The 22,896-nt window shown below is 45.2% G+C and overlaps 1 protein-coding gene across 1 annotated transcript in view; it reads right to left on the reverse strand.

The window, feature by feature from the left end:
- Nucleotides 1–22,896, reverse strand: part of LOC126260360 (chondroitin sulfate proteoglycan 4) — a 577,728-nt gene that overhangs the window by 517,727 nt on the left and 37,105 nt on the right. The window contains exons 3-5 of the mRNA XM_049957687.1: nt 18,825–19,130; nt 9,472–9,766; nt 2,289–2,591 (exon numbers count right to left, since the gene is read on the reverse strand). Coding sequence (XP_049813644.1) covers nt 2,289–2,591; nt 9,472–9,766; nt 18,825–19,130 — 904 coding nt within the window. The remainder of the gene's footprint in view (nt 1–2,288; nt 2,592–9,471; nt 9,767–18,824; nt 19,131–22,896) is intronic.

Raw genomic sequence — 22,896 nt, forward strand, 5'->3', positions numbered from 1 at the left:
GAGACACGTTTGATTGGCAAGGTTTCGTGTCATTCGACCACAACGGCAGCTTCCCGTCGGAAAGTGCGACAAATGTGCGGCTAAGTCTTCCTGGTAAATGTAGGTGACTGTAGTGGGTTTGAGTAGTGTGGTACCGTGTTTGTGTTGGAGGATGATGAGAAAGGTGAAAGAAAGGGTAAAACCTGGTGCCAGCAAGTAGCCTACTCCTCTCGAATAGCGTCAACGGCGCCGTCGAGCTTAAGGTCCTCATCAAACTGACGCATCACTGTCAACCATGTCATGTTCCATCACTTCATGTAACAATGCGGAGAGGATTAGAATTTGACCCAGAGCATTGCCACCAATATTGGTGAACGGGGCTACACGCGACCAACGCTCCTCCTCCCTGGCGTAAAAGCAAAGAAAAAGCAGCAAACAGCACGTGGCCTACCCAGGTGGTTACCCATCCCAGTACTTGCCACATGCGCCGTTTCTTAACTACGTGAAATGATGAGGACCGGTGTATTTAACGAGGCAAGGTCAATGGCACACTACTACTCTTCCAAGTCGAGTGCACACTAGGCCAACGAAGGCCAACGAACGACAACCAACCGCTTCACGGGCCGAGATTTGCTTAATGTGTACGGACGGCAAATTAGAGACAACGAAGCAGTTGGCGCTGCTTGCGGTAACTGTGGTGTCACCGCCAGACACCACACTTGCTAGGTGGTAGCCTTTAAATCGGCCGCGGTCCGGTAGTATACGTCGGACCCGCGTGTCGCCACTGTCAGTGATTGCAGACCGAGCGCCGCCACACGGCAGGTCTAGAGAGACTTCCTAGCACTCGGCCCAGTTGTACAGCCGACTTTGCTAGCAATGGTTCACTGACAAATTATGCTCTCATTTGCCGAGACGATAGTTAGCATAGCCTTCCGCTACGTCATTTGCTACGACCTAGCAAGGCGCCATTATCATTTGTTATTTATCTTGGGATGCATGTACAGTCAGACCGATGTTCACCAATTAAGGATTAAAAGTATTCCAGCAGCTACGTACTTTTCTTGATAGTATAATTACTCTACCTGTTCTAGACCTCACGCCAGCCTGCGCGAGCTTAAACGCGTGCCTTTCGGCTTCCTCCAAACCCCGTGAATTGGCTACTGCCAATTCACAACAGTAACATTTGACGGCGGTAACATGAAAGCGTTGGCAGTCGGTTGGCCTTGTGACCCTTCTAGTTTGGACGATGGGTCGAACGTTCGTTGATTCAGTACCGATTTGCTGTGTGTCTAGAACTGGTGTGTAAGTTTTTCAGGACAGCGACAAGTCACTCTTAGTATGTTTTATTGACAGGTTTCCCTTTTCAATTTACCAAGAGAAACACTGGAATTTACTACTGAAAGTAAGGTAGCTGGCTGTTAAGTTTAAGAGAGAAATCAGTCAATAAAACATTAACTGCAACTTGAGGTTGTCCTGAAAAACTTAACTTCAATACTCGCTGTTTTCGCTTTAGACAATGATTGCTCTTGCTAAGTGCGTCTATTTATTGTGTCTAAAAATACTGGGGTATAGAATGGAATATGGAGACAGCATTAAAGCTGCCACTTTTATTGTGAATGGGAATATTTATGGGCCTCTACGAATGCGATTTTAAAAGGAAACTGGAAATACTAGAAAATGAGATGCACGATGAGAAAATGAAAATGGAGTCTTTACTGACATCTCTTCGCCGTGTACGACAAAGGGTAACAACAAAACTGGGAGTATCTGTTAATTTTCTGCGGCAGGTGCAGCTCTCCTTGAAGAGTATTCGGAAATTTTAGGGCCTACACCATTCCATTATGAATCTGTAGCTTCCATTAGCAAAAAATTGTTAAATGGACCATATTCCAATTCACCTTTAAGGTGGACATTAATTGTGTCCCGCCACACTGCTGCCTAGTTTATTAATAAAGAGGTCGTCCACCGACGTCGTTTCTTCTTCTTCTTTTTCTAATGCTATGCTTCTTGCAGTAAAATAAATCTTACAGGTGCGACTACTGTTGAATCCTCTTCTCCTCTCATAATCTGGTCAAGTGAAATCGTAATTAAAACGCTACTTCATAATAATAACAAAACGGCAGAAACACCGGCAAGTTATGAGTCAATTGCTTTTCTGCAAGGCCGAATCCCTTGGCCGCAAGCCCTTCGTTTGGATGAGAAGCCGAACGTCAGTGCATTAAAGACCAACTTTCAGCCGATTCCGGTCTCCGTCGTCCTCGTCGTCCTAGTGCAGCGGGTGTCAGGCAGAGGGCAGTGGCGGCACGCACCTTGTAGCTCTCCGCGTAGTCGGGCTTGACGCACATGGGCTGGCCGCAGTCGGAGCAGCGGAACGAGTCGACGCCGTGCTGGTGGCAGCGCGCCGAGGGCACGCAGGGCTGGCGCGCGGCGCACGCGAACGCCCACACGCAGTCGGGCAGCACGCCGTGCGTGACGCGCGCCTCGGGGAAGCCGACGCGCCGCTGCTCGGCCCACATGTTGCGCACGCAGCCGCGGAACGACGCAGTCGCGGACCGCACGCCCTGCGTCCGCGCGCGCGCCCGCTTGTTCACCTCCGTGCCGCCCACGAACACCTGCCGGCACACGGGAACCACCACTAGCTCGCCCCCACAGCACAGCACGAAATGCACGTACAATAACAATACGAATTAATTTTGTAAGTAGGCTGTTTAGGTTTTTATGTTATCCACTACTTCCGTGTGCATTTTGTTTTACTGCTCAGACTCTGAGAAAAAAAAGAAAAAAAACTGTAATTACTATTGTGATGAATGATTAGGACTGTCTTTATGAGAATTTTTGCTTTTGACCATCATTGCATCAATAAGTGTGTGCATTTGATATCTTTGTTATTTTTTGTGGGGATCTTGGGGGCTATGTAAGTAGGCTGTTTAGGTTTTGATGTTGGTAACGCCACGTAGCGCTCTGTATGAAAATCACTGACTGTGCTGTGTGAAGTCTGTGGCTGGTTTGCATTACTGGAACATTTGCTACTGTAGTGTTGGGCAGTTAGATGTGAACAGTTCGTAGCGTTGCGCAGTTGGAGGTGAGCCGCCAGCAGTGGTGGATGTGGGGAGAGAGATGGCAGAATTTTGAGAGCGGACGATCTGGACGTGTGTCCATCAGAAAGAGTAAATTTGTAATACTGGATATAATGGACTTTTGAACATTATTAAGGTAAATAGATTACTTGTTCTCTATCAAAATTTTTAATTTGCTACCTATGCCTATCAGTAGTTAGTGCCTTCAGTAGTTAGAATCTTTTGTTTAGCTGGCAGTATTGGTGTTCGCTGTATTGCAGTAGTTCGAGTAACGAATATTTTTGTAACGTAAGTGATTCATGAAAGATATACGAGTAGATTATTGTTAGTCAGGGCCATCCTTTCGTAGGGATTATTGAAAGTCAGATTGCGTTGCGCTAAAAATATTGTGTGTCAGTTTACTGTTGATCAGAATAAGTAAAGAGAGAAATGTCTGAGTACATTCAGTTCTGCTCAGCTGTTTGAAAATCAAATAACGTAGAGGTTTATCAGCACAGTCATTCCTTAATTATACAAAGGAGATGTTTCAATTTGAAATTAATTATGAAAAAGTTTAGGTCGCAAGGCACGTTTATTAGAAGGTGACCGGTTTCGATCACCACATGTTCATCTTCAGACCTTCAACTGAAATATAATACAGGATATAAATTAGAGGAATACATCTTACAGCGTGATGTCAGCGTTATCCGATCAGACATGAGTTGAAAATTTGGGATTTGTGTTAAGGTCTTTTGGGACCAAACTGCTGAGGCCATCGCTCCCTAAGCCTACACACTTCTTAATCTAAACTGAACTAACCTACGCCACGGACAACACACACACACACATACCGGAGGGAAGAGTCGAATCTCCGAGGAGGGAGGGGGGGGGGGAGCCGTACGGACCGTGACAAGGCACCTGAGACATAGCGGCTACATAAGTCGAGAGAACTACGTACAAAAAGATGTACTTTTAATAAATAGAGCGTAAAAATTACGTAGAAAAAATGGTTCAAATGGCTCTAAGCAATATGGGACTTAACATCTCAAGTCATCGGTCCCCTAGACTTAGAACTACTTAAACCTAACTAACCTAAGGACATCACACACATCCATGTCCGAGGCGGGATTCGAACCTGCGACCGTAGCAACAGCGCGGTTCCGAACTGAAGCGCCTAGAACCAATTACGTAGAATAATTTCATAATAAAAGACAAACAGCTTTGCCGGCCGTGTGGCCGAGCGGTTCTAGGCGCTTCAGTCCGGAACCGCGCTGCTGCTACGGTCGCAGGTTCGAATCCTGCGTCGGGCATGGATGTGTGTGATATCCTTAGGTCAGTTAGGTTTAAATAGTTCTAAGTTCTAGGTGAGTGATGACGTCAGATGTTACGTCCCATAGTGCTCAGAACCATTTGAACCACAAACAGCTTGTTGGTCGATTCGGTTCAAATGGTTCAAATGGCTCTGAGCACTATGGGACTTAACTTCTAAGGTCATCAGTCCCCTAGAACTTATAACTACTTAAACCTAACTAACCTAAGGACAGTAGCGTCAGAACCGCTCGGCCACCCTGGCCGGCTTGGTCGATTCGGGGGAGGGTAGCAAACAGCGAGGCCATCGGTCCCATCGGATTAGAGAAGGACATGGAAGGAAGTCAGCCGTGCCGTTTCAAAGGACCGTCCCGGCATTTGCCTGAAGCGATTTAGAGAAATCACAGGAAACCTAAATAAAGATGGCCGGACGCAGGTTTCAACCGTCGTCCTCCAGAACGCGACTCTAGTGTGCTAACCACTGCACCACCTCGCTCGTTAAACAGCTTGTTAATATAGCTAATGTCAAATAAATACACTGAGAGCTTTAAGAATGAGAAATAACATCACATTCATTGTGTGTAATTTGCCCTCAAGGCCCATGCTGGAAAAATAATTACTATGTTGTTGGTTTCTATGGAGATGGTGGACACCGTTCCGAAGACACAACAGCGGGGGTGATTTCCAAAGAGATGCTGGACGTCACTTGTCGATACTTATAGCCATCTCATTGGAGTCGCCTTGCTGCTACATCTTTGGCGTACTGCATCTCCTTAGAAATCAAAATACAGTTATTATTTTTCCAGCATGCCACTAACGAGCAAATTACACCAACGATTGTGATGTTCATTTGTTTCCTTTTTAAAGCTCTTAATACATCTATTTGACAATAGCCGTATTAATAAGCTCTTATTCCTTTATTATAAAATTATTCTACACATTTTTGAAGTTCTATTTGCTAATAACCACATCTTTTTGCACATAATCCTCTCGATTATTACTCGATATCATGCTATCAGCTGTAGGCGGTGCCTCCAGTATTAAAAAACAGCTGTACATCTCTCTCATTCAGAAGTTCCTTCTCCATGCACGGTCATTGTCGATCGATACGGCTACATGTGCGCTTTGTAATTTTATACCTCATATTAGGTTCTCCTTATGTATCTCTCTAATTTATATCTTGTTTTATACAGGGTGAACATTAATAAAAACAATAAATTGCTGGGACGGATTACTGATTGGAAATGGAGGAAGAATTCTCCTATGAACATGTACCTCGAAAGGCACCGTTGCCACGTTAGATGGCGCTGACGAATAAAAGATCTTCTGGAACATTCCGTGTGTTCCTTCTGCACGTAGGTTTGGTGACTGATAAAGCGCACTGTAAGCAGCAGAATGGACCGGTATTCATGTCGGGAACAAGCCGAGATGGTGTTTGTGTACGGCCAAGCAGGTGGAAACGGTCTATACCAGAACAAGTACTCTCACCAACCACATCACACAACATTTCACGTCCTGTTTGAGCATTCATGTGCTCGTGGTCCCTTTCAGACAGACAATCGTGCAGGGAGGCGGCGGACTGTGCGTACCCCAGATGTGGAGAACCGAGTTCTACAAGATAACCTGCCTCTCGACAGTTTCCATCTGCTTGGCCGTACACAACCACCGTCTCGGCTTGTTCCCGACATAAATGCCGGACCATTCTGCTGCTTACAGTGCGCTGCGTCAAACACACACCCTGCAACACACAAGGAACACATGGCATGTGGGCAAAAGAACTTTCATTCATCAGCGCCATCTACCGTGGAAACGATGTCTTTCCCGACACGTGTTCATAGGACCGTTTTTTCCACCATTTCCATTCAGGAACTGGTCCGTGCAGTTTGTCGGTTTTCTTAATGTTCACCGTGAATTACAGGTAAAGCTCTGAAGATGAGTATGAGATGATTGAAACCGTTCATCTGTTAATAAATGTTCCTTGCGATCTTGAGTGTCTTGTGATTAATTTTAAGTATTACATTGTGATTGCTGACTTTCTCCAAGACTGTTTTCAAAAATAATTAATACGAATTAAAATTTTCTCCTTGGCCATTGTGGATGGGTTCAGTAGAACTAGGCCTAATCACCGCAGGAATACATAGACAAGAGTAATGCTGAATGATCCGTTTATGCGGAACCACCATTTTAAAACAGAAGCAGAAGAATAAACAGAAATTTAAAGCCAAACTTTTCACCTTTCCCTCCATGCATGTAGAAGAAGAATATAGGTTGTTTCTCCTTTCAACTATCTCGGCTCCCATATTTCTGCTGACGGTAACTGCACCCACGAAATCAGGAGACTCCTGTTGCTTGGCAGAAAGGTAATGTCCAGCCTCATAATCTCTGATTTGGTAGAGACATAACTATAACAACAAAATTCCGAACAGCAGTGGTTACAGTGTCTCCAATTGAGATGTACCGATGTTAGATTTCGACCATAAGAATGGGTGAAAGTCGTATAATAAACAGCTTTGAATAGGAGTTCTCGAGCAAAATCTTTGGAGTTCTTAGAGTTCCATGGACTGCAGTACGATTGTGATAGTACGAATCTCAAAAATATATTTAACTTTCTGATATTGTTTTTCTCGAGCTACCAATGGCCTGCATCCCTGCCACGACTCAATGACGCAACCCATTCTTGCACAGAAATGGTTGTTCACCCCAAGTCACTTAAAAATCATCACAGAGGCAGGTGATTTAAAGTAACTGTTTGGGCATGGGGCGTGGTCCCACAACTTTTTTCTTGCTTCCATATAAAACTGTCACTGTTGAAGCAAATAACGCATTACGTTCCAACATATGGTAGCCTGCTGAATTGGAGAGAGTGTCGCGAAAGTAGCGACTAGGCTAAACATCGCTAAAATAGTAAGTAGCAGGGACGCAGTGGATATGGATATAAGCAAAGTTGGAGGGGGAAAAGTTTTTGAGTGACCTGCGAGAGCCTTCCGCCATCTTGGTATCTGCGACATTGGATTCAGTTCAGTTTCTTTCAAAAGGAGAGGGTCTTGTGATACATATTTTAAGAGTAGACTTTGACGAGAAACGCAATGGTGAATTCCGTTCGGAAAGATATTTGATAAATAAACAGTTATACATAATTTGTTATAACATGTGTAATTCGTCATGCAGAGTGTTCAAAGCTAATCACATTCTGTTCCTGTCGTTACAGATGGGCAGTTAATGTAAAGGACAACATGCCGCTGACCAAAGAAGAGAGGATAGAAACCACCCTGCTAGCTGGTGGCCGGAGATCCATGACAATTACCAGGGACTTCAGCCAGCGACACCTTGGCAGGGAAACCATCACGGAAAGTGCCGTCAGGAAATTGTTCAGAAAGTTTCAAGATACAACGTCAGTGGCAGATAAGCTCCGTACTCGCCGTTCCCACACAACAACTAGTAAGGCTACGAGCAGGGCACTGTTAGCAGCAGTGGAAATGACTCCCGTCCAAGGTATCGGGCAACTCGCTCAACGGCACGGCATCCCTCGGAGCATTATTCACCGAATCCTACGCAACAGAAATGGGATCCATTCAAATGCAGCTCGAACAGTATCTGGTGGAAATCATCCGTGAGTGTAAGATGCAAATTTCGTGAGTAGGTATTAGCACAACACGCCACCGTACACAATATTGCTTGCAACATACTCTTTAGCGATGACGCGAGTTCTTACGTCAATGGGCACGTCAACTTGTGATAGTGGCCATAGGAAAATCCGAGCTGGACATCTCTCTGTAGGTATAAAGGACGTGGCAAAGTGATGATATGGTGTAGCATTTGTAATGCGTCTCATTGGCTCTATCTTCCTCATGGAAACCCTCAGTGCTTTGACCTATCTGCAGTTGCTGGATGGGGTGGTCTTGTTTATAGTTCTCAACAAAGATGGGGCATTTCCTTTGTACTTTCAGCAGGATGGTGAACCACCCCATTACCACGCCTGTGTACTGGAATCGTGATACCCAGTTACTCAACTGTTGGATTGGAGATCGTGATCCCATGAAGTGGCTGTCACATTCACCTGATCTGACATCCGTAGATGTCTACCTGTGACCATGCAAGGTTTCTCTGACGGATACGGAAATGTTTTTAGTTATACGAACAGCAAGTGGAACACATTCTGTTAAGTGCAATTTGCTTTTCAAGGTGTTGCGAGCCATTCGTGTCATGGCTGATGACGAGTTACAAATGATATAATAAATGATGCATAACTTTGTACCCATCAAAAACAGTGCGAAACGGACTTCGCCGCCGGCCGCTGTGGCCGAGTGGTTCTAGGCGCTACGATCGCAGGTTCGAATCCTGCCTTGGGCATCGATGTATGTGATGTCCTTAGTTTAGTTAGGTTTCAGTAGTTATTAGTTCTAGGGGACTGATGACTACAGATGTATATCCCATAGAGCTCAGAGCCATTTGAACCATTTGAACGGACTTCGCCACTGTGTTTCTGTTCAGATTGTACCCTTAAAACATGTGTATCATGACTACCCACCCATTGAAGAAATGGGAACTGAATCGCGGATTCTACGATGTCGGACAGCTCGTCCCTGCCTCTGACAACTTTCGCGACATTTATTCCGGTCCAAACTTTTTGAACACCCTGTGGTCTTGAAACTTCCTAGCAGATTAAAACTGTGTGCCAGACCGAGACTCGAACTCGGGATCTTGGCCTTTCACGGGAAAGTGCTCTAACATCTGAGCTACCGAGCACGACTCACGACCCGTCCTCACAGCTTTACTTCCGCCAGTACCTCGTCTCCCACTTTCCAAACTTCATAGAAGCTCTCCTGCGAAGCTTGCAGAACTAGCACTCCTGCAAGAATGGATATTGCGGAGACATGGCTTTGCCACAGCCTGGGGGATGTTTCCAGACTCACGCTTTAGTCTTGAATGCCATTGTAGTTGTTTCTGCATTGTCAGACTACAATGATCTTTATAGGACTAACATCAGTTGAGAGATATAGCTAGTTTTCTTGTTCTCGCACCAAAGAGAATCTGTCGTCCGAATCACTCCCAGCCTCAAGTGTTACATTTACTCTGTGTTTTGAGCATTGAACAGTGATGGAGCTGTGCGACAGGAGAGCTTACGTACGGTGTCAGCGAGGTCGAAGAAGCGGCTACCGCCCGGTGGGAGGCGCAGACTGGAGACGGCGCCATCCACGGAGACCTCCATGAAGGTGGGGTTGAAGTGGACGGCTAGCGTGTGCCAGGCGCCGTCCGCCACGGCGACGTCGCTCTGCAGCTCTGTGGGTCCGTTGCCCTTGTTGAGCAGCAGTCGCGGCCGGCCGTCCACCAGCTCCAGGGCCACGAAGTCCGACTGCGTCGTCAGCCCCGCGTTGTAGACCAGCAGCCCCAGCGGCGACGCCGTCTTCACGTCCATGCGCCACCTGCGTGCCACAGCCACCAGCGTCACACCTCGTCCACTCTGGAACTGTGTATCTGATCGGGAACTTTCTTTTTCGCCAGTAATACTTTTACTACCTGAGCTATCCAGGCACACTTCTCGTCTCGCCTTACAACAATGATTACCAAAATACAGTGGGCAACTGAAGGAATCAGAAAGATTTGTGTGTTCGGCAGACTACACTGCTCGCCACCCAAAATTCAACACCCTGAAGGAAGCATCCAAATCAGGTGAAATTTTCAGCTTGCGTTTGTGGTGAAGAAAGAGGCAGATAATTAGTGTTGCAGTGCAGGCGCACATCATGGGTGCCAGAAGCGCCAACTTCAAGCGCTGTATAAAGTGGGAACACACGGCCGCGTGGATGTACTGGAATTGTACTTTTGTGCAATTGTTTTGAATAAGCAGCTTCAGAACGCCGCGTAGAAGAAAGCTTGCACCTTTCGGAATTCGGCGGAGGAAGAATAGTCGCCTATAACGATTGCGGTTACCCTTCTGAGAAATTGGTGATCGTGTAGGACGGAACCAAACAGCTGTAATGAGGATCTGTAATCGCTGTCTGCAGAAGAGAATGACGGACCGACGAGACCGACTGCACCCACCTCGTTGCTGCACTGCAAATAATAACGGGTATACTGGGCGCCACGCAGTGATGGATAGCTCAGCCACATCACGAACCATATAATAAAAAATTCCGTCTGTTGCGCAACAAGCAGTGCCCGCGTATACGATTCGTCGTCGTTTGCAGCAGTGTAGACTGGCCGCAAGGCGTCCATTGCTGCGTTTACCTCTGAGTCAACACCATAGGCGTTTGAGCCGGCAATGGCGCAATGAACGACGGATATGGCCAATGGAAAGGTAAGAAATTGTTTTACCGACGAGTCCCAATTCCGCCCGCACTGCCGAGATGGTAGATTAGAGTCTGGAATCACCGTGGTGAGAAACTGCTCCTGTACGCGGTATTACGGTTTTGGGTGTTACTGGATTCCACTTCCACTCCTCCCCCCCCCCCCCCCCCCCCAACACGCACTGCCGGCCGACTAACCAGCCAGATCTGCATCTCTGAAGTGTTGGAGCCTGTTGTCCTCCCATACATTTGGAGCTTGGCGACGGGCACATTGTAGGACAATAATGCGCAATCATTCGTGGCACACAATGTTCAAGACCTCTTCTTCGCCCTTCAGACTTGGGTGCTGCTTTTTTTCTCCCTGTCCTCCCGGTATCCCGGTAAACATCTGGTCTATGGTTGTTGAACTTTGACGATATGTAAAAGCAGCATGAACTGCTGTACCACAACAAGAGATCCAGAGCCTCCTCCATTCAATGCCGAGGCGTGTAGCACCAATTCCAGCCAGAAATAGCAGCAACACCCAATACTGATCTCATCATCTTCCTCACTTCACATAGGGGTGTATTTTCAATCATATGATCTTTGTTCAACGCCTTATATCCCATACCAATTTGGCTATGATATCTGGTGGTTCTTGGTGTTGCGTTTTGGATGGCCGGCAGTGTAGATAAAGTGACAGACATATGAAACATTCAACTCTGGACCGTGGCATACAAAAGAACTTTCTGTCAAATATAAAGGAACAGGTTGTAACATGCCATTCTAGTTAACTATTTGATCATATCTAACCAAGTATACGATGCATAAGTAGTGATTAGGGGAATGTTTGTAATTACTGTGCCAGTTTTGTAACTTGTAATTTCGATTTTTTGTCAGATTTCCAATATAATTAATGAACATGCTGTTTAACACCATAATGCTATTATTTTATTTAAAATTACCATTTATCGCTCATTCCAGAAAACTCGATTCATCGCAACCAGCTTGGAAATATGTACGAATTATTAGTCAAATATCCGTTTAAAAGATTCTCAAATTTATTAAATTATTATGCAATTAAAATGCAATTCAGATTTATTTGACTTGACTGCTTGCAAAAGCTCTTTCATAAGATTTCAATATGAAAACATTTTTAGCAAATTTCTAATTGACAAACATGTTACCATGTAAAACCAAATTCCGTTAGTAGACTTCATAATTTTTTATTAAAAATTTAATTACATGCAGACTACAACAGCTCTGAAAAATGTCGTAATATTAGAACGTCATTTATATGGAGGTTTCAGGACCCACCAATGTGGAGCCTTGTCGGAATTTGTTTAGTCATAGTCCAATAACCTTCTAAGTTTACGTTTGTCAGTACGCCTTGTTTAATGGAAAAGGTTTTGTAAAAAATTGGTGCAAATGCAACGAATAAATAACATCTAACTGAAAAACTGATCTTTTTATTAGTCGATACGCAAAAACCCAGGCAGAAATGTATACTAGCAAAACCCCATGTTTATTGAAACCCGATTCAAAAAATTAATTATGAGGCAGACGCACATGCGTAAGATTCAGGCCACATTACTGCATGAAAGCGGATTAATAAACCAAAGCAATGTTAAGGCCTTAGCTGTGAATCCTAAGGGAGGGGAAATTGCCTAGTTTCAAAAATTTAAAAAAGTTTTTTAACAAGAAAGAGATTAGAATAAACATATTAATTTATTCAAAGAATGAACGAATATGGAAATGCAGCTGACTCTATGACATAAAAAGTTAAAGATACAAAAAAGTACCATGAGCTCAAAATAAAGTGAATCTTCGTTTGGCAAAGTAAAAAATTATGATTTCTCGTAAGTTAATCGAGTAGTAGCACTACAAGGTGACCACGCACTTGATAGATATGTACTTAGTAGGACGGTTTATGATGGGAGTGACGCTCCATGGTATATAGTCACTGTAATAAAACTCATAAAGAAGTAGAAGGTATTTAGTAGCAGGTGCAAAACGAGTCATAGAGCTGCACGTAGCGAGATGTTGCATAAAACAAATTTGGCCCTCAAGAGAGAAATGCATGAAACCTCCAATTACTATCGTAGCAGAATATAATCTCATGGAAACAAAAAAAATTATGGTAGTATAAAAGGACAGTTGGTGGCATGAAAGTTAATGTCCAGATACCAATGACGAGACCTGAACTGAAAATAAGGGTAGAAAAGCAAAGCAAAAAGTATTTTAAACTGTTCCTTTACAAACCAAAATCCAGAAGTATTTCCCAATTTAATTCTCGTACCACTGAAAAGAAGAGTTGTATGGATATTAGAAGCAGTGTTGTTGAGCAAAAAATGGAATCGTTAACATTGCCCAGTGGAATACCTGTCAGATCCTACTCAAATTTTCAGCGATTTATCCTCTGATTTAACCATAATGTACATTACTCGAACAAAAAATTGTGCGTAGTGGTTGGAAGAAGGCGCAGGTCACATCCATCTACAACATGGACAGAAGAAGGGACCCACAAAACTATCGTCCCATTTCCTTGACGTCGGTTTGTCGTAGAATTTTAGAACGTATTCTGAACTCAAATGGAATCGTTCAGATTGAACAAAGTCCCATAGCCCGGTCGAATACCTGTCAGATCCTACATCAAATATGCTATTTATACCGTTTATTAATGGCCTTAATAGTAAGCTCAGACATTTTCACAGATGATGCAGTTATGTGTAATGTGGTAATGCCTGAAAAAAGCTGCACAAAGAGTCAGATATCAATAAGATTTCGAAATGGTGGCAACTCGTCTCAAATGTTCAGAAATGTAAAGCTTTTCGTTTCGCAAAACGAAAAACGTGTAATCTTTGATGATAACTGTAGAGAGTCACAGATGAAATCGGTCAACTCAGACAAATACGTGCATCTAACAAGCGATGGGGATATGAATTGAACTGTTACACATTTCAGTCGTAGATAAGAGTTATCTTCAGTGTTGTGAGGGAACGGAATACCTCGTAGGCATACCGACATTCTATTATCAGGAACATCTGGTCATCAGAAACGACGAGCCATTTAGCTTGTCTCTTTTCATTCAATATGATACTTACTTCAACTAGAGAACAATGCAGAGGTAGAATCTAACAACAATGCTTTTAAAAACTAAACATGACTGCAGTTACTGTATGTGCTGAGTTCTTGGTGACTTATTTCTTGAATAGAATTTCCACATTTCACCTGGTGGTGTATTAGTTCTTTGCTTTTCTGAGAGAGCTTGGGAATCTCATCAACATGTGGTGGAGGTCCAGCAGAAAAAAAAACGAGCTTTGGGATGCAGCTGGGACACAGGTGTTCATGGAAACAGAGCCGGGCCGTGCTGCAGGTAGAGAAGTGCTGTGAAACTGGAAATTGCGTCGTCGTGCAGTTTCTCGGCGGAATGCAGCTGTTGCTCAGTTTTATGGTATGTTTGCACTTTCGCCTATCGAGCAGAGAGCTGCGGGATGGGAGAATGCCGGTGAACAGCGCATACTAAGAATAGTGTCTAAAGCAGATAAAAGTCTCCAGTATTTTAAAAAGCATGAATCTGTCGCAGATTAAGTAGATAGCCACGGGAATTGTTCTTTAACTGTCTCGGGACCTGAGAAGAGAAGCTAGCTGCTGGATGCCGATTGGTAAAACCCTTGTTATGTCCCGAGGTCGCATCATACAGAGGGAAGTTTTGTTTAGAGAGGAGGGTACGATAAAGAGGTCACTGGACTTTTGTTTAACATGGTGCACATTCTTGATGGGATATTTTCGTAAAGAAGCAATTACGGGACAGGCAGACACCAGACAGTTGTAAAATGATTGGTGGTCATGTTTTATTGGTGAGAAGGAAAGAGCGAGGTGTTGGAATGAGACAGATAAGAGGGATATCGACGCAGACTGTGGCGCTGAACACAGTTTTGCAATATGCAGCCGCCACTGGAGCAGCTAGTCGGAGGTCCAAAGTTCTCCTCTGTGCGATTCTATCATCGTACTTGAGACAGCCAGAGACGGAGGTAACTTTCTGCTCGTCTTGGGCTGATAATTAATGGTGAGCAGTCATAGCAGTACCAGCATATTAGGACGATTCCTCACCAGAATTTAGTCTGAGCAGTAGTATTGTGTGTTTCACATCTGTCAGCGCATTGATAAATGCATGCGTTGTTTTCTTTTTCAGTTTATCATTCGGCCAAGCAATACTGTAATCTGTTGTTTGTTGTTGTGGTCTTCAGTCCTGAGACTGGTTTGATGCAGCTCTCCATGCCACTCTATCCTGTGCAAGCCTCTTCATCTCCCAGTACCTACTGCAACCTACATCCTTCTGAATCTGCTTAGTGTATTGATCTCTTGGTCTCCCTCTACGATTTTTACCCTCCACGCTGCCCTCCAATGCTAAATTTGTGATCCCTAGATGCATCTAAACATGTCCTACCAACCGATCCCTTCTTCTAGTCAAGTTGTGCCACAAACTTCTCCCCAATCCTATTCAATACCTCCTCATTAGTTACGTGATCTACCCACCTTATCTTCAGCATTCTTCTGTAGCACCACATTTCGAAAGCTACTATTCTCTTCTTGTCTAAACTATTTATCGTCAATGTTTCACTTCCATACATGGCTACACTCCATACAAATACTTTCAGAAACGACTACCTGACACTTAAATCTATACTCGATGTTAACAAATTTCTCTTCTTCAGAAACGATTTCCTTGCCATTGCCAGTCTACATTTTATATCCTCTCTACTTCGACCATCATCAGTTATTTTACTCCCCAAATAGCAAAACTCCTTTACTACTTTAAGTGTCTCATTTCCTAATCTAATCCCCTCAGCATCACCCGATTTAATTTGACTACATTCCATTATCCTCGTTTTGCTTTTGTTGATGTTCATCTTATATCCTCCTTTGTAGACACTGTCCATTCCGTTCAACTGCTCTTCCAGTCCTTTGCTGTCTCCGACAGAATTACAATGTCATCGGCGAACCTCAAAATTTTTACTTCTTCTCCATGGATTTTAATACCTACTCCGAATTTTTCTTTTGTTTCCTTTACTGCTTGCTCAATATACAGATTGAATAACATCGGGGAGAGGCTACAACCCTGTCTCACTCCTTTCCCAACCACTGCTTCCCTTTCATGCCCCTCGACTCTTATAATTGCAATCTAGTTTCTGTACAAATTGTAAATAGCCTTTCGCTCCCTGTATTTTACCCCTGCCACCTTTAGAATTTGAAAGAGAATATTCCAGTCAACATTGTCAAAAGCTTTCTCTAAGTATGTAATCTACTAATAGCAAAATCATGAGTTATTTCAGAACATCAGCTGGGCTTATAGGTACCAATTTCAATGTTTCGAAGTATCTTTGCCAAACAGAAGATTCACTTTGTAAAAGTTCATGGTACTTTCTTGTGTTTTTGACTTCATTCTTTTGTCAGAGTCAGATGACTTCTGTATTTCCTTCGTCGTGGGTCTTTTTTTGTGTTAGCGTTTAACTGTTTTCGTATGAGAAATTAGGAGTATCCTCGTTTCGTTATACCACCGATGTTACCGTGTATAGCAGGTGTAGAAATATGAAACCGGAATTTCCCTGTAGATGATGCTGGTCGTCAGTGTAAGGCCCGTGAGCTCACGTCTGCAGTGCCGTCTACTTGCTATAACGTCTGAAGACGAATGTCAACACACAGCAACCCAAGTTCCATACACCGGTATCTGTTACAAACCCGTAAACACGTCGCATTTTGTGCCTACCAACTACGATTTGTTGACAGCATTGGTTTTCTGTTATCATTTGAAGAAAACTGCTGCAGGAGGCATCAAATTTTCTTGTCGAAGCTTTCGGCGAAAGTGCTCTTGGGATAACATCGTGTTTCGAGTGGCTCAAAAAACTCAAAAGTGGCGATTTTGACGTGAGAAACGACGAGCGCGGGAAACTACGAAAAAGTTCGAAGATAACGAATTGCAGACCTTATTGGATGAAGATGATACTCAGACAAAACAGGAACTCGGGGAACAATTGAATGTGACGCAGACAGCCATTTTTCTTCGCTCGGACGCTACGGCAAAGGTGCAGAAAGTGAGAAGATGGGTTCCGCATGAATTGCAACCAAATCGAAAGACCAATTGTGAAATGCTGCTTGCCAGATACAAAAGAAAGTCGTTCCTCCATCTAATAGTGACAGGTGATGAAAAATGGATGTATTATGACAATCCTAAGCGTCGTAAATCATGGGTGAATCCCGGCAAACCATCGACATCCACTGCGAGATCAAATCTATTTGGAAAGAACACAATACTCCGTATTTGGTGGGATCAGAAGAGTGTCGTCTATTATGAGCTGCTAAAACCTGGTTAAACTGTTAACACTGTTTGCTACCAACAGCAAGTGACCGATTTAAATCGAGCATTACGTGAAAAACTACCGGAATATGGAAAAAAGGCAACGCAGAAGCACACAGCAAAACGAGTCTGGGAACGATCCATGTGTTCAGTTGGGAAATACTAGGGAATGCGGCCTGTTCTCCAGACTTGGCTCCGTCCGATTATCGTCTAATTGCATCACTGGGACCCACTCCGCTGAACAACGCTTCAGTTCGTACGAAAATGTACGAAAATGACTCGCAGACTGGTTCGCTTCAAAAGAAGAGCTGTTTTTATGGCCCGGCATTCATACACTACTGGCCATTAAAATTGCTACACCACGAAGGTGACGTGCTACAGACGAGAAATTTAACGGACAGGAAGAAGATGCTGTGATATGCAAATGATTAGCTTTCCGGAGCATTCACACAAGGTTGGCGCCGGTGACGACACCTACAACGTGCTGACATGAGGAAAGTTTCCAACCGATTTCTCATACACAAACAGCAGTTGACCGGCGTTGCCTGGTGAAACGTTGTAGTGATGCCTCGTGTAAGGAGGAGGAATGCTTACCATCACGTTACCGACTTTGATAAAGGTCGGATTGTAGCCTATCGCAATGCGGTTTATTTTATCGCGACATTGCTGCTCGCGTTGGTCGAGATCCAATGACTGTTAGCACAATATGGAATCAGTGGGTTCTGGAGGGTAATACGGAATGCCGTGCTGGATCCCAACGACCTCTTATCACTAGCAGTCGAGATGAGAGTCATCTTATCCACATGGCTGTAACGGATCGTGCAGCCACGTCTCGATCCCTGAGTCAACAGATGGGGACGTTTGCAAGACTACAACCATCTGCACGAACAGTTCGACGACGTTTCCAGCAGCATGGACTATCAGCTCGGAGAGTATGCCTGCGGTTACCCTTGACGCAGCATCACAGACAGGAGCGCCTGCGATGTTGTACTCAACGACGACCCTGGGTGCACGAATGGCAAAACGTCATTTTTATGATGAATCTAAGTTCTGCTTACAGCATCATGATGGTCGTATCCGTGTTTGACGGCACCGCGGTGAACGCAGGTTGGAAGCGTGTATTCGTCATCGCGATACTGGCGTATTACCCGGCGTGATGGTATGGGATACCATTCGTTACACGTCTCGGTCACCTCTTGTTCGCAATGACGGCACTTTGAGCAGTGGACGTTACATTTGAGATGTGTTACGACCCGTGGCTTTACCCTTCATTCGATCCCTACGAAACCCTACATTTCAGCAGGATAATGCACGACCGCATGTTGCAGGTCGTGTACGGACCTTTCTCAATACAGAAAATGTTCGACTGCTGCGCTGGCCAGCACATTTTCCAGATCTATCACCAATTGAAAACGTCTGGTCAATGGTGGCCGAGCAACTGGCTCGTCACAATACGCCAGTCACTACTCTTGATGAACTGTGTTATCGTGTTGAAGCTGCATGGGCAGATGTACCTCTACACGCCATCCAAGCTCTGTTTGACTCAATGCCCAGGCGTATCAAGGCCATTATTGCGGCCAGAGGTGGTTGTTCTGGGTACTGATTTCTCAGGATCTATGCACCCAAATTGCGTGAAAATGTAATCCGATGTCAGTTCTAGTATAATATATTTGTCCAATGAATACCCGTTTATGACCTGCATATCCTCTTGGTGTAGCAATTTTAATGGCCATTAGTGTAGCTTGCCAGAGAGCTGGTAGAAATGTACAAATAGCAATGGAGATTACTCTGAATAAAATAATTATTGCTACCAAATTCCGGTTTTATACTTTTGGAGGTGATCCGTTGCGCAGCGCTTACCTGACGCCGGTACGCGAGATGAGGTTGGGCAGCGCTAGGAAGGCGTCGTTCTCGACGAAGCTGATGTCGCGGTCGCTGGCGGCGTCGAACTCGGGCGCGCAGGTCCAGGTGACGCCGTGCACGTCGACGTGGCCGTGCCTCTCGCGCGCGCGCCGCAGCACGTCGACGCCGTTGTAGCGCACGTCGGCCAGGCAGCCGCGCAGGTTCTCCAGGTGGCCCAGGAACAGCTCCGAGAAGTCGCCCTGGCTGCCCACGAACAGCCCGAAGTGCACGTTCAGCTCGAAGAAGCGCCCCGGCAGCTTCTCCCTGCAAAGGCGGCGCCCGCAGCAGGCTCAACAGGTCTGTCCGTCTCCGCCCTCTCTACACCCGCGGCGACTCGTTACCGCCAGCTGAGGGCGCCTCTAATCAGTGGCGGCGGGCCGACCTCGGCAGCCATTACTCACTACGCGCTAACGAAGTGCCACAGGGAGGAACAGGACTAAGATCTTCACACAAGGGAAGATGGGGCTGGATAATCTATGAAAATAATGCCCGATTTTAATATCATTCCTGCTGATTCTCAACAAGACGTTAACGACAAACTTATCATCCCAATTAGGAACAGTCGAGGTGAAGAAATTCTGCTGCTTGAGGAGCAAAATAATGCCTAACCCACAAAGGATGTAAGAGACAGACTAGAACAGCCAAAAAGAACATCTTTCGCCAAATGAAGTATACTCCAAAATACAGGAAATTTATCCACAATTGCGAATATGAATCACCATCGGCTGAAAACTCAGGTGACAAAAGTCATGAGTTACCTCCTGATACCATGTTGGACCTTCGTTTGGCCAGCGTAGTGCAGCAAGTCGACATGGCATGGACTCAACAAGCCGTTGGAAGTGTCCTGCAGAAATATTGAGCCATGGTGCCTCTATAGCCGTCCATAATTGAGGAAGTGTCTCCTTGGAGGGTGTGTACCAACTAACCTCTCAAAGGTGTCCCTTCTAGTGGTCCAGAATGTTTTTCATACAAATCGCGAGCAACTGTGGTCCTGTGATTAGGCACATTGCCGTTGATTAAAATTCCACTGTTGTTTGGGAACATGAAGTACAGGAATGGCGGCAAATGGTCTCCAAGTATCTGAACCGACCATTTCCAGTCAGTGATCATATAAACGTAGCTCACACCATTGCGGAGCCACCACCACTTTGCACTCTGGCTTGTTGACAACCTGGGTCCATGGTTTCTCACACAATTGCGGAGCCACCACCAGTTTGCACTCTGGCTTGTTGACAACCTGGGTCCATGGTTTCTCACACAATTGCGGAGCCACCACCAGTTTGCACTCTGGCTTGTTGACAACCTTGGTCCATGGTTTCTCACACAATTGCGGAGCCAACACCAGTTTGCACTCTGGCTTGTTGACAACCTGGGTCCATGGTTTCTCACACAATTGAGGAGCCACCAACGGTTTTCACTCTGGCTTGTTGACAACCTGGGTCCATGGTTTCTCACACAATTGCGGAGCCACCAACAGTTTGCACTCTGGGTTGTTGACAACCTGGGTCCATGGTTTCTCACACAATTGGGGAGCCACCAACAGTTTGCACTCTGGGTTGTTGACAACCTGGGTCCATGGTTTCTCACACAATTGCGGAGCCACCAACAGTTTGCACTCTGGGTTGTTGACAACCAGGGTCCATGGTTTCTCACACAATTGGGGAGCCACCAATAGTTTGCACTCTGGGTTGTTGACAACCTGGGTCCATGGTTTCTCACACAATTGCGGAGCCACCACCAGTTTGGACTGGTTTCGTGGCGTTTGAGCCACCCTCGAACCCTACCAGCAGCTCTTACCAACTGAAATCGGGACTCATCTGACCAGGCCACGGTTTTCCAGTCGTCTATGTTCCCACCGATATGGTCACGAGCCCAGGAGAGGCGCTGCAGGCGCTGTGCTGCTACCAAAGGCATTCGCCTCCATCGTCTTCTGACATAACCCATTAACAATAAATTCAGCCGTACTGTCCTAACGGAAACGTTCGTTGTAAGTTCCACATTGTTTTCTGCGGTTCTTTCACGCAATATTGCTATCTTTTAGGACTGACAACTCTACCCATACGCCGTATCTCGTGGTGGTTAAATGAAGGCCGCCGGCTACTGCGTTGTCTGACACTTGGCATTCTAGGCACACTCCTGACACTGTGCATCTCGTACTACTGATTCTCTAATGATGATGATGATGATGATGATGAAGTGCCATACTTCTTTACAGAGCTTAGGGGAACGACGCGTGAGACCAGCGCCGCCTTACTAGGCAAGGTCCTAGTGGAGGTGGTTTGCCATTGCCTTCCTCCGACCGTAATGGGGATGACTGATGATGATGAAGACGACACAACGACACCCAATCATCTCGAGGCAGGAAAAATCCCTGACCCCGCCGGGAATCGAACCCGGGACCCCGTGCTCGAGAAGCGAGAACGCTACCGCGAGACCACTAGCGGCGGACTACTGAATTCTCTAAAGATTTCCGAAATGGAATGACCAATGCGTCTAGCTCCAATTATCATTTCGCGTTCAAGGTGTGTTAATTCGCGTTCTGCGGCAATAATCACTTCGGAAAGCTTCTTACGTTAGTCAACCGAGTACAAATGACAGGTCCGCCAATGCACTGCCCTTTTATACTTTTATACCTCCTGTACGCGATACTACCGCCATCTGTATATATGCATATCGCTATTACCATGTTGTGTATTGGAATGGCGACAAATAAAATTCGTTCTGGACCAGGAACCCGAACCCGTATTTGCCGCTTTATGCGAGCGGATATCCGTGCGCGAACCACGTCCTAACGTCGTCCATATGTCCCAACCTCCACTCGTACGTTGCGTATATTTCTGTCAGGAATGTCATATTTATTTAGAATTCAAAATGGTTCAAATGGCTCTGAGCACTATGGGACTCAACTGCTGTGGTCATAAGTCCCCTAGAACTGAGAACTACTTAAACCTAACTAACCTAAGGACATCACAAACATCCATGCCCGAGGCAGGATTCGAACCTGCGACCGTAGCAGTCGCACGGTATTTAGAATTAGGGCCTGGTATTGGCGAATAAATAAGAAAAAGCAGAGACTATATATACGAGCATGGAAGTTCGCGTCTGGCCGAGATTCGTGCACGGATAACCGAAGCGGTTAAGGCGAACGCTCGCGTTAAGTGCGAAATCCGGGTTCGAGACCCAGTCTGCCACAAATTTTCACTGTCGCCATTTCAATACACAGTCGATGGGTGTTCATAATCGCCACTACACATATATTTGCTGTGTTTATTGACGATTATACTCGCTGCAGTGCCTGTTGCTTCGGACATGCTTGCGTATTCGAAGTTAAAATTGCATCGTTCTTCCTAATAACGCAGCCACTGCTATTTTATATTTATTCGCCAATGCCGGGCTCCCCACTCTCATGAAATATGTTCTTCCTGGATGGGAAGATTGGCTTCGGCCATGTTTCGTACACGGATACTCGAACGTTCAAGGCGACTCCTTGCGTAGAGAGGGAAATCCAGCTTTTAGTTCCTGTCTACCACGAATTTTCGCTGTCGTCATTCCAAAATAGAGCTGCTGGAGGTTCATACCTGCAACTGTGACTACATTTCTGGAATTTATTGACGGCTGTGGTCGCTGCAGTGCCTTTTCCTACGGACGTGCATACATGCTTGTAGGATAATTGCATTGTACTTCTTAACGACACAGGCACTGTTAATTCCCCTCTACTAGGAAAATTTCGTAACGACAGTCGCTAGCAGCGTTCCACATCCTTTTGACACCCCACAGAAGAAGTCATAAAGACAGCTTGAATGTGCCGTACGGAAGTGAACCATGGGAACTCAGACAAGCAGAAAAGTACTAATACGAGGGCTTGCTGAAATATAATATCTCCGAATTTGTTATGCAAAAATTCTTACAGGTTTTTCAATGAGACAAACATTGTTAATGTCCTATATCTTTAGTCTTCATGTGTGTATAATTATCTCTCAGTGTAGTCGCCCTGCCAACGGACACATGTTTTCTCCCAACGAGAGACCAT

This window comes from Schistocerca nitens, chromosome 5, assembly GCF_023898315.1.
Source record: "Schistocerca nitens isolate TAMUIC-IGC-003100 chromosome 5, iqSchNite1.1, whole genome shotgun sequence".
In the NCBI taxonomy this organism is placed as follows: Eukaryota; Metazoa; Arthropoda; class Insecta; order Orthoptera; family Acrididae; genus Schistocerca; species Schistocerca nitens.